Below are 12,440 nucleotides of genomic sequence, written 5' to 3' on the forward strand. Positions count from 1 at the left end.
CTGGTCTGGTATCCTCACAAATGTTGGGGTCTGGTCCGATATCCTAACAGATGTTGGGGTTCTGGTCCGTTATCCTAACAAATGTTAGGATACCGGACCAGACCCTAACATTTGTAAGATACCAGACCAGAACCCCAACATTTGTTAGGATACCGGACCAGACCCTAACAAATGTTGGGGTTCTGGTCTGGTATCTTAATAAATGTTGGGGTCTGGTTTGTTATCCTAACAAATGTTGGGGTTCTGGTCTGGTATCTTAACAAATGTTGGGGTTCTGGTCTGGTACCTTAACAAATGTTGGGGTCTGGTCCGGTATCCTAACAAATGTTAGGGTCTGGTCCGGTATCCGAACAAATGTTGGGGTGTGGTCTGGTATCTTAACAAATGTTGGGGTCTGGTCTGGTATCCTAACAAATGTTGGTATCTGGTCTGGTGTCTTAACAAATGTTGGGGCCTGGTCTGTTATCCTAACAAATGTTGGTATCTGGTCTGGTGTCTTAACAAATGTTGGGGTCTGGTCTGGTATCTTCACAAATGTTGGGGTCTGGTCCGGTATCTTAACAAATGTTGGGGTCTGGTCTGGTATCCTAACAAATGTTGGGGTCTGGTCTGGTACCCTAACAAATGTTGGGGTCTGGTCTGGTATCTTCACAAATGTTGGGGTCTGGTCCGGTATCTTAACAAATGATGGGGTCTGGTCCGGTATCCTAACAAATGTTGGGGTCTGGTCGGGTATCTTCACAAATGTTGGGGTCTGGTCCGGTATCCTAACAAATGTTGGGGTTCTGGTCCGGTATCCTAACAAATGTTGGGGTCTAGTCTGGTATCTTCACAAATGTTCGGGTTCTGTTCTGGTATCTTAACAAATGTTGGGGTCTGGTCCGGTATCCTAACAAATAGTAGAGTCTGGTCCGGTATCCGAACAAATGTTGGGGTGTGGTCTGGTATCCTAACAAATGTTAGGACCTGGTCTGGTATCTTAACAAATGTTGGGGTCTAGTCCGGTATCCTAACAAATGTTGGGGTTCTGGTCTGGTATCTTAACATATGTTGGGGTTCCGGTCCGGCATCCTAACAAATGTTGGGGTCTGGTCCGGTATCCTAACAAATGTTGGGGTACTGGTCTGGTATCTTAACATATGTTGGGTTTCTGGTCCGGTATCCTAACAAATGTTGGTATCTGGTCTGGTGTCTTAACAAATGTTGGGGCCTGGTCTGTTATCCTAACAAATGTTGGTATCTGGTCTGGTGTCTTAACAAATGTTGGGGTCTGGTCTGGTATCTTCACAAATGTTGGGGTCTGGTCCGGTATCTTAACAAATGTTGGGGTCTGGTCTGGTATCCTAACAAATGTTGGGGTCTGGTCTGGTACCCTAACAAATGTTGGGGTCTGGTCTGGTATCTTCACAAATGTTGGGGTCTGGTCCGGTATCTTAACAAATGTTGGGGTCTGGTCCGGTATCCGAACAAATGTTGGGGTCTGGTCGGGTATCTTCACAAATGTTGGGGTCTGGTCCGGTATCCTAACAAATGTTGGGGTTCTGGTCCGGTATCCTAACAAATGTTGGGGTCTAGTCTGGTATCTTCACAAATGTCCGGGTTCTGTTCTGGTATCTTAACAAATGTTGGGGTCTGGTCCGGTATCCTAACAAATAGTAGGGTCTGGTCCGGTATCCGAACAAATGTTGGGGTGTGGTCTGGTATCCTAACAAATGTTAGGACCTGGTCTGGTATCTTAACAAATGTTGGGGTCTGGTCCGGTATCCTAACAAATGTTGGGGTTCTGGTCTGGTATCTTAACATATGTTGGGGTTCCGGTCCGGCATCCTAACAAATTTTGGGGTCTGGTCCGGTATCCTAACAAATGTTGGGGTACTGGTCTGGTATCTTAACATATGTTGGGTTTCTGGTCCGGTATCCTAACAAATGTTGGGGTCTGGTCCGGTATCGTAACAAATATTGGGGTTCTGGTCCGGTATCTTAACAAATGTTGGGGTTCCGGTCCGGTATCCTAACAAATGTTGGGGTCTGGTCCGGTATCGTAACAAATATTGGGGTTCTGGTCCGGTATCTTAACAAATGTTGGGGTCTGGTCCGGTATCCTAACAAATGTTGGGGTCTGGTCTGGTATCCTAACAAATGTTGGGGTCTGGTCTGGTATCCTAACAAATGTTGGGGTCTGGTCTGGTATCTTCACAAATGTTGGGGTCTGGTCCGGTATCCTAACAAATGTTGGGGTCTGGTCTGGTATCCTAACAAATGTTGGGGTCTGGTCTGGTATCTTAACAAATGATGGGGTCTGGTCCGGAATCCTAACAAATGTTGGGGTCTGGTCCAGTATCCTAACAAATGTTGGGGTCTGGTCTGGTATCTTCACAAATGTTGGGGTTCTGATCTGGTATCTTAACAAATGTTGGGGTCTGGTCTGGTACCCTAACAAATGTTGGGGTCTGGTCTGGTATCTTCACAAATGTTGGGGTCTGGTCCGGTATCTTAACAAATGTTGGGGTCTGGTCCGGTATCCTAACAAATAGTAGGGTCTGGTCCGGTATCCGAACAAATGTTGGGGTGTGGTCTGGTATCCTAACAAATGTTAGGACCTGGTCTGGTATCCTAACAAATGTTGGGGTCTGGTCCGGTATCCTAACAAATGTTGGGGTTCTGGTCTGGTATCTTAACATATGTTGGGGTTCCGGACCGGCATCCTCACAAATGTTGGGGTCTAGTCTGGTATCTTCACAAATGTTCGGGTTCTGTTCTGGTATCTTAACAAATGTTGGGGTCTGGTCCGGTATCCTAACAAATAGTAGGGTCTGGTCCGGTATCCGAACAAATGTTGGAGTTGTGGTCCGGTATCCTAACAAATGTTGGGGTCTGGTCCGTTATCCTAACTAATGTTGGGGTCTGGTCCGGTATCCTAACAGATGTTGGGGTTCTGGTCCGTTAGCTTAACAAATGTTAGGGTCTGGTCCGGTATCCTAACAAATGTTGGGGTTCTGATCTGGTATCTTAACAAATGTTGGGGTCTCGTCTGTTATCCTAACAAATGTTGGGGTTCTGGTCAGGTATCTTAACAAATGTTGGGGTCTGGTCCGGTACCTTAACAAATTTTGTGGTCTGGTCCGGTATCCTGACAAATGTTAGGGTCTGGTCCGGTATCCGAACAAATGTTGGGGTTCTGGTCTGGTATCCTCACAAATGTTGGGGTCTGGTCCGATATCCTAACAGATGTTGGGGTTCTGGTCCGTTATCCTAACAAATGTTAGGATACCGGACCAGACCCTAACATTTGTAAGATACCAGACCAGAACCCCAACATTTGTTAGGATACCGGACCAGACCCTAACAAATGTTGGGGTTCTGGTCTGGTATCTTAATAAATGTTGGGGTCTGGTTTGTTATCCTAACAAATGTTGGGGTTCTGGTCTGGTATCTTAACAAATGTTGGGGTTCTGGTCTGGTACCTTAACAAATGTTGGGGTCTGGTCCGGTATCCTAACAAATGTTAGGGTCTGGTCCGGTATCCGAACAAATGTTGGGGTGTGGTCTGGTATCTTAACAAATGTTGGGGTCTGGTCTGGTATCCTAACAAATGTTGGTATCTGGTCTGGTGTCTTAACAAATGTTGGGGCCTGGTCTGTTATCCTAACAAATGTTGGTATCTGGTCTGGTGTCTTAACAAATGTTGGGGTCTGGTCTGGTATCTTCACAAATGTTGGGGTCTGGTCCGGTATCTTAACAAATGTTGGGGTCTGGTCTGGTATCCTAACAAATGTTGGGGTCTGGTCTGGTACCCTAACAAATGTTGGGGTCTGGTCTGGTATCTTCACAAATGTTGGGGTCTGGTCCGGTATCTTAACAAATGTTGGGGTCTGGTCCGGTATCCTAACAAATGTTGGGGTCTGGTCGGGTATCTTCACAAATGTTGGGGTCTGGTCCGGTATCCTAACAAATGTTGGGGTTCTGGTCCGGTATCCTAACAAATGTTGGGGTCTAGTCTGGTATCTTCACAAATGTTCGGGTTCTGTTCTGGTATCTTAACAAATGTTGGGGTCTGGTCCGGTATCCTAACAAATAGTAGGGTCTGGTCCGGTATCCGAACAAATGTTGGGGTGTGGTCCGGTATCCTAACAAATGTTGGGGTTCTGGTCTGGTATCTTAACATATGTTGGGGTTCCGGTCCGGCATCCTAACAAATGTTGGGGTCTGGTCCGGTATCCTAACAAATGTTGGGGTACTGGTCTGGTATCTTAACATATGTTGGGTTTCTGGTCCGGTATCCTAACAAATGTTGGGGTCTGGTCCGGTATCCTAACAAATGTTGGGGTTCTGGTCTGGTATCTTAACATATGTTGGGGCTCTGGTCCGGTATCCTAACAAATGTTGGGTTTCCGGTCCGGTATCCTAACAAATGTTGGGGTCTGGTCCGGTATCGTAACAAATATTGGGGTTCTGGTCCGGTATCTTAACAAATGTTGGGGTCTGGTCCGGTATCCTAACAAATGTTGGGGTCTGGTCTGGTATCCTAACAAATGTTGGGGTCTGGTCTGGTATCCTAACAAATGTTGGGGTCTGGTCTGGTATCTTCACAAATGTTGGGGTCTGGTCCGGTATCCTAACAAATGTTGGGGTCTGGTCTGGTATCCTAACAAATGTTGGGGTCTGGTCTGGTATCTTAACAAATGTTGGGGTCTGGTCCGGAATCCTAACAAATGTTGGGGTCTGGTCCAGTATCCTAACAAATGTTGGGGTCTGGTCTGGTATCTTCACAAATGTTGGGGTTCTGATCTGGTATCTTAACAAATGTTGGGGTCTGGTCTGGTACCCTAACAAATGTTGGGGTCTGGTCTGGTATCTTCACAAATGTTGGGGTCTGGTCCGGTATCTTAACAAATGTTGGGGTCTGGTCCGGTATCCTAACAAATGTTGGGGTCTGGTCGGGTATCTTCACAAATGTTGGGGTCTGGTCCGGTATCCTAACAAATGTTGGGGTTCTGGTCCGGTATCCTAACAAATGTTGGGGTCTAGTCTGGTATCTTCACAAATGTTCGGGTTCTGTTCTGGTATCTTAACAAATGTTGGGGTCTGGTCCGGTATCCTAACAAATAGAAGGGTCTGGTCCGGTATCCGAACAAATGTTGGGGTGTGGTCTGGTATCCTAACAAATGTTAGGACCTGGTCTGGTATCTTAACAAATGTTGGGGTCTGGTCCGGTATCCTATCAAATGTTGGGGTTCTGGTCTGGTATCTTAACATATGTTGGGGTTCCGGTCCGGCATCCTAACAAATGTTGGGGTCTGGTCCGGTATCCTAACAAATGTTGGGGTACTGGTCTGGTATCTTAACATATGTTGGGTTTCTGGTCCGGTATCCTAACAAATGTTGGGATCTGGTCCAGTATCCTAACAAATGTTGGGGTCTGGTCTGGTATCTTCACAAATGTTGGGGTTCTGATCTGGTATCTTAACAAATGTTGGGGTCTCGTCTGTTATCCTAACAAATGTTGGGGTTCTGGTCAGGTATCTTAACAAATGTTGGGGTCTGGTCCGGTATCTTAACAAATTTTGGGGTCTGGTCCGGTATCCTGACATATGTTAGGGTCTGGTCCGGTATCCGAACAAATGTTGGGGTTCTGGTCTGGTATCCTCACAAATGTTGGGGTCTGGTCCGATATCCTAACAGATGTTGGGATTCTGGTCCGTTATCCTAACAAATGTTAGGATACCGGACCAGACCCTAACATTTGTAAGATACCAGACCAGAACCCCAACATTTGTTGGGATACCGGACCAGACCCTAACAAATATTGGGGTTCTGGTCTGGTATCTTAATAAATGTTGGGGTCTGGTTTGTTATCCTAACAAATGTTGGGGTTCTGGTCTGGTATCTTAACAAATGTTGGGGTTCTGGTCTGGTACCTTAACAAATGTTGGGGTCTGGTCCGGTATCCTAACAAATGTTAGGGTCTGGTCCAGTATCCGAACAAATGTTGGGGTGTGGTCTGGTATCTTAACAAATGTTGGGGTCTGGTCTGGTATCCTAACAAATGTTGGTATCTGGTCTGGTGTCTTAACAAATGTTGGGGCCTGGTCTGTTATCCGAACAAATGTTGGTATCTGGTCTGGTGACTTAACAAATGTTGGGGTCTGGTCCGGTATCCTAACAAATGTTGGGGTTCTGGTCTGGTATCTTAACAAATGTTGGGGTTCCGGTCCGATATCCTAACAAATGTTGGGGTCTGGTCCGGTATCCTAACAAATGTTGGGGTTCTGGTCAGGTATCTTAACAAATATTGGGGTCAGGTCCGGTATCCTAACAAATGTTGGGGTCTGGTCTGGTACCCTAACAAATGTTGGGGTCTGGTCTGGTATCTTCACAAATGTTGGGGTCTGGTCCGGTATCCTAACAAATGTTGGGGTCTGGTCTGGTATCTTAACAAATGTTGGGGTCTGGTCCGGTATCCTAACAAATGTTGGGGTCTGGTCTGGTATCTTCACAAATGTTGGGGTCTGGTCCGGTATCCTAACAAATGTTGGGGTTCTGGTCCGGTATCCTAACAAATGTTGGGGTCTAGTCTGGTATCTTCACAAATGTTCGGGTTCTGGTCTGGTATCTTAATAAATGTTGGGGTCTGGTTTGTTATCCTAACAAATGTTGGGGTTCTGGTCTGGTATCTTAACAAATGTTGGGGTTCTGGTCTGGTACCTTAACAAATGTTGGGGTCTGGTCCGGTATCCTAACAAATGTTAGGGTCTGGTCCGGTATCCGAACAAATGTTGGGGTGTGGTCTGGTATCTTAACAAATGTTGGGGTCTGGTCTGGTATCCTAACAAATGTTGGTATATGGTCTGGTGTCTTAACAAATGTTGGGGCCTGGTCTGTTATCCTAACAAATGTTGGGATCTGGTCTGGTGTCTTAACAAATGTTGGGGTCTGGTCCGGTATCCTAACAAATGTTGGGGTTCTGGTCTGGTATCTTAACAAATGTTGGGGTTCCGGTCCGGTATCCTAACAAATTTTGGGGTCTGGTCCGGTATCCTAACAAATGTTGGGGTTCTGGTCAGGTATCTTACAAATATTGGGGTCAGGTCCGGTATCCTAACAAATGTTGGGGTCTGGTCTGGTATCTTAACAAATGTTGGGGTCTGGTCTGTTATCCTAACAAATGTTGGTATCTGGTCTGGTGCCTTAACAAATGTTGGGGTCTGCTCCGGTATCCTAACAAATGTTGGGGTTCTGGTCTGGTATCCTAACAAATGTTGGGGTCTGGTCCGGTATCTTAACAAATGTTGGGGTCTGGTCCGGTATCCTAACAAATGTTGGGGTCTGGTCTGGTACCCTAACAAATGTTGGGGTCTGGTCTGGTACCCTAACAAATGTTGGGGTCTGGTCTGGTATCTTCACAAATGTTGGGGTCTGGTCCGGTATCCTAACAAATGTTGGGGTTTTGGTCCGTTATCCTAACAAATGTTGGTGTCTAGTCTGGTATCTTCACAAATGTTCGGGTTCTGTTCTGGTATCTTAACAAATGTTGGGGTCAGGTCCGGTATCCTAACAAAGAGTAGGGTCTGGTCCGTTATCCGAACAAATGTTGGGGTGTGGTCTGGTATCCTAACAAATGTTCGGACCTGGTCTGGTATCTTAACAAATGTTGGGGTCTGGTCCGGTATCCTAACAAATGTTGGGGTTCTGGTCTGGTATCTTAACATATGTTGGGGTTCCGGTCCGGCATCCTAACAAATGTTGGGGTCTGGTCCGGTATCCTAACAAATGTTGGGGTACTGGTCTGGTATCTTAACATATGTTGGGTTTCCGGTCCGGTATCCTAACAAATGTTGGGGTCTGGTCCGGTACCCTAACAAATGTTGGGGTTCTGGTCTGGTATCTTAACATATGTTGGGGCTCTGGCCCGGTATCCTAACAAATGTTGGGGTTCCGGTCCGGTATCCTAACAAATGTTGGGGTCTGGTCCGGTATCTTAACAAATATTGGGGTTCTGGTCCGGTATCTTAACAAATGTTGGGGTCTGGTCCGGTATCCTAACAAATGTTGGTGTCTGGTCTGGTATCCTAACAAATGTTGGGGTCTGGTCTGGTATCCTAACAAATGTTGGGGTCTGGTCTGGTATCTTCACAAATGTTGGGGTCTGGTCCGGTATCCTAACAAATGTTGGGGTCTGGTCTGGTATCCTAACAAATTTTGGGGTCTGGTCTGGTATCTTAACAAATGTTGGGGTCTGGTCCGGAATCCTAACAAATGTTGGGGTCTGGTCCAGTATCCTAACAAATGTTGGGGTCTGGTCCGGTATCCTAACAAATGTTGGAGTCTGGTCCAGTATCCTAACAAATGTTGGGGTCTGGTCTGGTATCTTAACAAATGTTGGGGTCTGGTCCGGAATCCTAACAAATGTTGGGGTCTGGTCGGGTATCTTATCAAATGTTGGGGTCTGGTCCAGTATCCTATCAAATGTTGGGGTCTGGTCCGGTATCCTAACAAATGTTGGGTGCTGGTCCGGTATCCTAACAAATGTTGGGGTCTGGTCCGGTATCCTAACAAATGTTGGGGTCTGGTCCGGTATCTTAACAAATGTTGGGGTCTGGTCCGGTATCCTAACAAATGTTGGGGTCTGGTCTGGTATCCTAACAAATGTTGGGGTCTGGTCTGGTATCCTAACAAATGTTGGGGTCTGGTATGGTATCTTCACAAATGTTGGGGTCTGGTCCGGTATCCTAACAAATGTTGGGGACTGGTCTGGTATCTTAACAAATGTTGGGGTCTGGTCCGGTATCCTAACAAATGTTGGGGTCTGGTCTGGTATCTTCACAAATGTTGGGGTCTGGTCCGGTATCCTAACAAATGTTGGGGTCTGGTCCGGTATCCTACCAAATGTTGGGGTTCTGGTCCGGTATCCTATCAAATGTTGGGGCCTAGTCTGGTATGTTCACAAATGTTCGGGTTCTGTTCTGGTATCTTAACAAATGTTGGGGTCTGGTCCGGTATCCTAACAAATAGTAGGGTCTGGTCCGGTATCCGAACAAATGTTGGGGTGTGGTCTGGTATCCTAACAAATGTTGGGACCTGGTCTGGTATCTTAACAAATGTTGGGGTCTGGTCCGGTATCCTAACAAATGTTGGGGTTCTGGTCTGGTATCTTAACATATGTTGGGGTTCCGGTCCGGCATCCTAACAAATGTTGGGGTCTGGTCCGGTATCCTAACAAATGTTGGGTTACTGGTCTGGTATCTTAACATATGTTGGGTTTCCGGTCCGGTATCCTAACAAATGTTGGGGTCTGGTCCGGTATCCTAACAAATGTTGGGATTCTGGTCTGGTATCTTAACATATGTTGGGGCTCTGGTCCGGTATCCTAACAAATGTTGGGGTTCCGGTCCGGTATCCTAACAAATGTTGGGGTCTGGTCTGGTATCTTAACAAATATTGGGGTTCTGGTCCGGTATCTTAACAAATGTTGGGGTCTGGTCCGGTATCCTAACAAATGTTGGGGTCTGGTCTGGTATCCTAACAAATGTTGGGGTCTGGTCTGGTATCCTAACAAATGTTGGGGTCTGGTCTGGTATCTTAACAAATGTTGGGGTCTGGTCCGGAATCCTAACAAATGTTGGGGTCTGGTCGGGTATCTTATCAAATGTTGGGGTCTGGTCCAGTATCCTCACAAATGTTGGGGTCTGGTCCGGTATCCTAACAAATGTTGGGGGCTGGTCCGGTATCCTAACAAATGTTGGGGTCTGGTCCGGTATCCTAACAAATGTTGGGGTCTGGTCCGGGATCCTAACAAATGTTGGGGTCTGTTCCGGTATCCTAACAAATGTTGGGGTCTGGTCCGTTATCCTTACAAATGTTGAGGTCTGGTCCGTTATCCTAACAAATATTGGGGTTCTGGTCTGGTATCTTAACAAATGTTAGGGTCTGGTCCGGGATCCTAACAAATGTCGGGGTCTGGTCTGGTATCCTAACAAATGTTGGGGTCTGTTCCGTTACCCTAACAAATGTTGGGATTCTGGCCTGGTATCTTAACAAATGTTAGGGTCTGGTCCGGGATCTTAACAAATGTTGGGGTCTGGTCTGGTGTTCTAATACATGTTGGAATCTGGATTGGCATCTTAACTAATGTTCCTCCACTTTTTGATTTTTAATTTTAACCAAATGGATCCGGACTTTCCCCCCCAAGGACATATTTTCAACATTGCAATGTCTTCCTTAATCAATATGATACTTCTCCCTTTTTTACTTTCACTTATTTCTGACCACTTTGTCCCCTTGAATATTAAGGTCATTCCTTACCATTTTTAGGCAAGTTTCCATTGTTGCCACTACATCATATTCCCATATGGGTATTTGTCCTTGTAAGTTCCCAAGTTTTTCAGCATATTTTGTGTGTTTACATGCATTGTAAACCTGTCTTTGTATTTCTTAAGGTTCTTCTTAGTTGGTTCTTATCCAATATAGTCGGTTTCCTTCTACAACTTGCTACTATCCAAAGCTCACACTTCTTTATCATCTCATTTCTCTTCTTTTATATTCTGTTGCCCAATCCTAGTGGAATGAAATAGCAGAATATGGCTTGGGGGGACCATATGGCTATTCCTTCTCCTTTTTCTGACTTTTTATGTCACCCGTTTAGGTAATATATTCCAGATCATTCCAGCTTGCTGCATAAATGAGCTGATCCCATATTCTTATCTCTGCCTCTTTGTTATTTTCGTCAATTGTCTTAAATCTTGGTGCTCCGGTTACCAATCCTTCTGCCAGGCAAAAGAAAATGGCAGTAGCACTGTATCCTGATAAGATTTGATCCCTTCAGGGAGAAGAGGGTAAAAACTAAAGATTTCTGCCCGGTTGTAAACATTTATCTGATGGACTCTTTTCTTACTTCAGCGACTAAAGAGGAAGAAAATCTTACCAATGGGCAAACAACAGGAACGACTCACAGCCCAAATCAGCCTGAAGCACAAACTACTGTATTTACAGATTGAGAGCTCAACTCCCGGCATTCAATTTCTGTTCACATGAGTTGGACTCCCAGAAAAATCTACTTGTCAGTCTACAACTACATAGAAAGAAATTAAAGATGTTCACATTCAAAGTGAGTTGCCTTGTCAATGTTTTGTATTCCTTTTGCTATCAATCATGGAGTCTGACGTGATCAGGATTGCACATTGCAGATTTGATGGTTTAAATCTCAAAAGGGACTGGTGTACAAAAGGGGATTAAGGAAGTGATGCCTCCATCATATAGGGCCTTTGTCAGTCCCCATCTGCAATACTGCAATCAGTTCTGGATGATGCACTCCAGTCGCAATAGGTTGGTCTTTGAGGGAGTGCATGCAGATTCGTTTTCATGATCCCTGGGCTTAAAGGGTTAAATTATGTGGATATAATCTTGGTTTGTACTTTCTTATGTACAGAAGGTAGAGAGTTAACCTGATCAAGGTGTTTAAAATGAGATGGTCAACATGGAGAAATTATTCCTCTGATGGGACAGACTTTGAGGAGTCAGGAGGTGAGTTACTCGCTGCAGAATTCCCATCTGACCGACCCTTGTACCTACAGTATTTATATGATTAGTCTATTTCTGTTTCTGCTCAATGGTAACCTTCAGGATCCTTGTGATCCCATATTCTCTCACCAAGACCATCTACTTCCACCTCTGCAACATCACCTGACTGTGCCTTTGCCTCAGCTATCTGCTTTGAAACCATGCTTTCCAGCTTCTCACCTTTCACCTTCTGTAGACTTGAGAACATTTAATATGCTGCTGTCTGTGCCAGAACTCACACCAGCTTCCATTTACCATTATTCCTGACCTAGATTGGCTCTCAGTCACAATGCCTATAGTTTCGTATTCTGATCATGAGTTCTCTGTAACCCGCTGAAGCCCTAAAATCCTTTGCAATCCCTGTAAACAACTCCATTCAATACTCTGAAATCCCTGCAGCCACTTCGAGCCCGACAGCTTTGGAAGTGAGCTGCAATGTGGACTGTGACATTATGAGCATGTACAGAATTGTAAGGGTTAATATTATGTCTGAATCAACCACTAGAGGGAGCTCGATGCAGAACTATATAAAGAGAGTTGAGGAGAAGGCTAGAAGACAGACCGTAAGAAAGATAGTGTGAATGAGAGCAGATCATAATTATTGTATTAGTGTAGAGATTAGTGATAAATGAGTGTAGATTGTATGTTAATTGCCAATTATTTATTATATAGAAGTAAGAGTCAAATTCAATGAAGTAGTGTAAATAAATCTTCAGCTTTGTTTAATATAAAAGCTAGTTGTGGTCTTTGTGAACACTACGCCAACCATCCTAGGATCTGAACCATAAAGAGCACCACATGGTGCCAGGAGTATATTTCTAAAAATAAGCAATTAGTTTAGACAGTATAGCTTTAAGACTATTCAGAAAATACAGTCATGCCGC

The 12,440-nt window shown here is 45.1% G+C and overlaps 1 protein-coding gene across 2 annotated transcripts in view; it reads left to right on the forward strand.

Moving 5' to 3' along the window:
* Positions 1-11,104, forward strand: part of LOC140405796 (uncharacterized) — a 390,195-nt gene extending 379,091 nt beyond the window's left edge. For both annotated transcript variants that reach the window (XM_072494233.1, XM_072494229.1), the window contains exon 21: positions 10,897-11,104. In XM_072494233.1, coding sequence (XP_072350334.1) covers positions 10,897-10,903 — 7 coding nt within the window. In that variant the 3' untranslated portion in view covers positions 10,904-11,104. The remainder of the gene's footprint in view (positions 1-10,896) is intronic.
* The last annotated feature ends 1,336 nt before the right edge of the window (positions 11,105-12,440 follow it).

This window comes from Scyliorhinus torazame, chromosome 2 (assembly GCF_047496885.1).
Source record: "Scyliorhinus torazame isolate Kashiwa2021f chromosome 2, sScyTor2.1, whole genome shotgun sequence".
In the NCBI taxonomy this organism is placed as follows: Eukaryota; Metazoa; Chordata; class Chondrichthyes; order Carcharhiniformes; family Scyliorhinidae; genus Scyliorhinus; species Scyliorhinus torazame.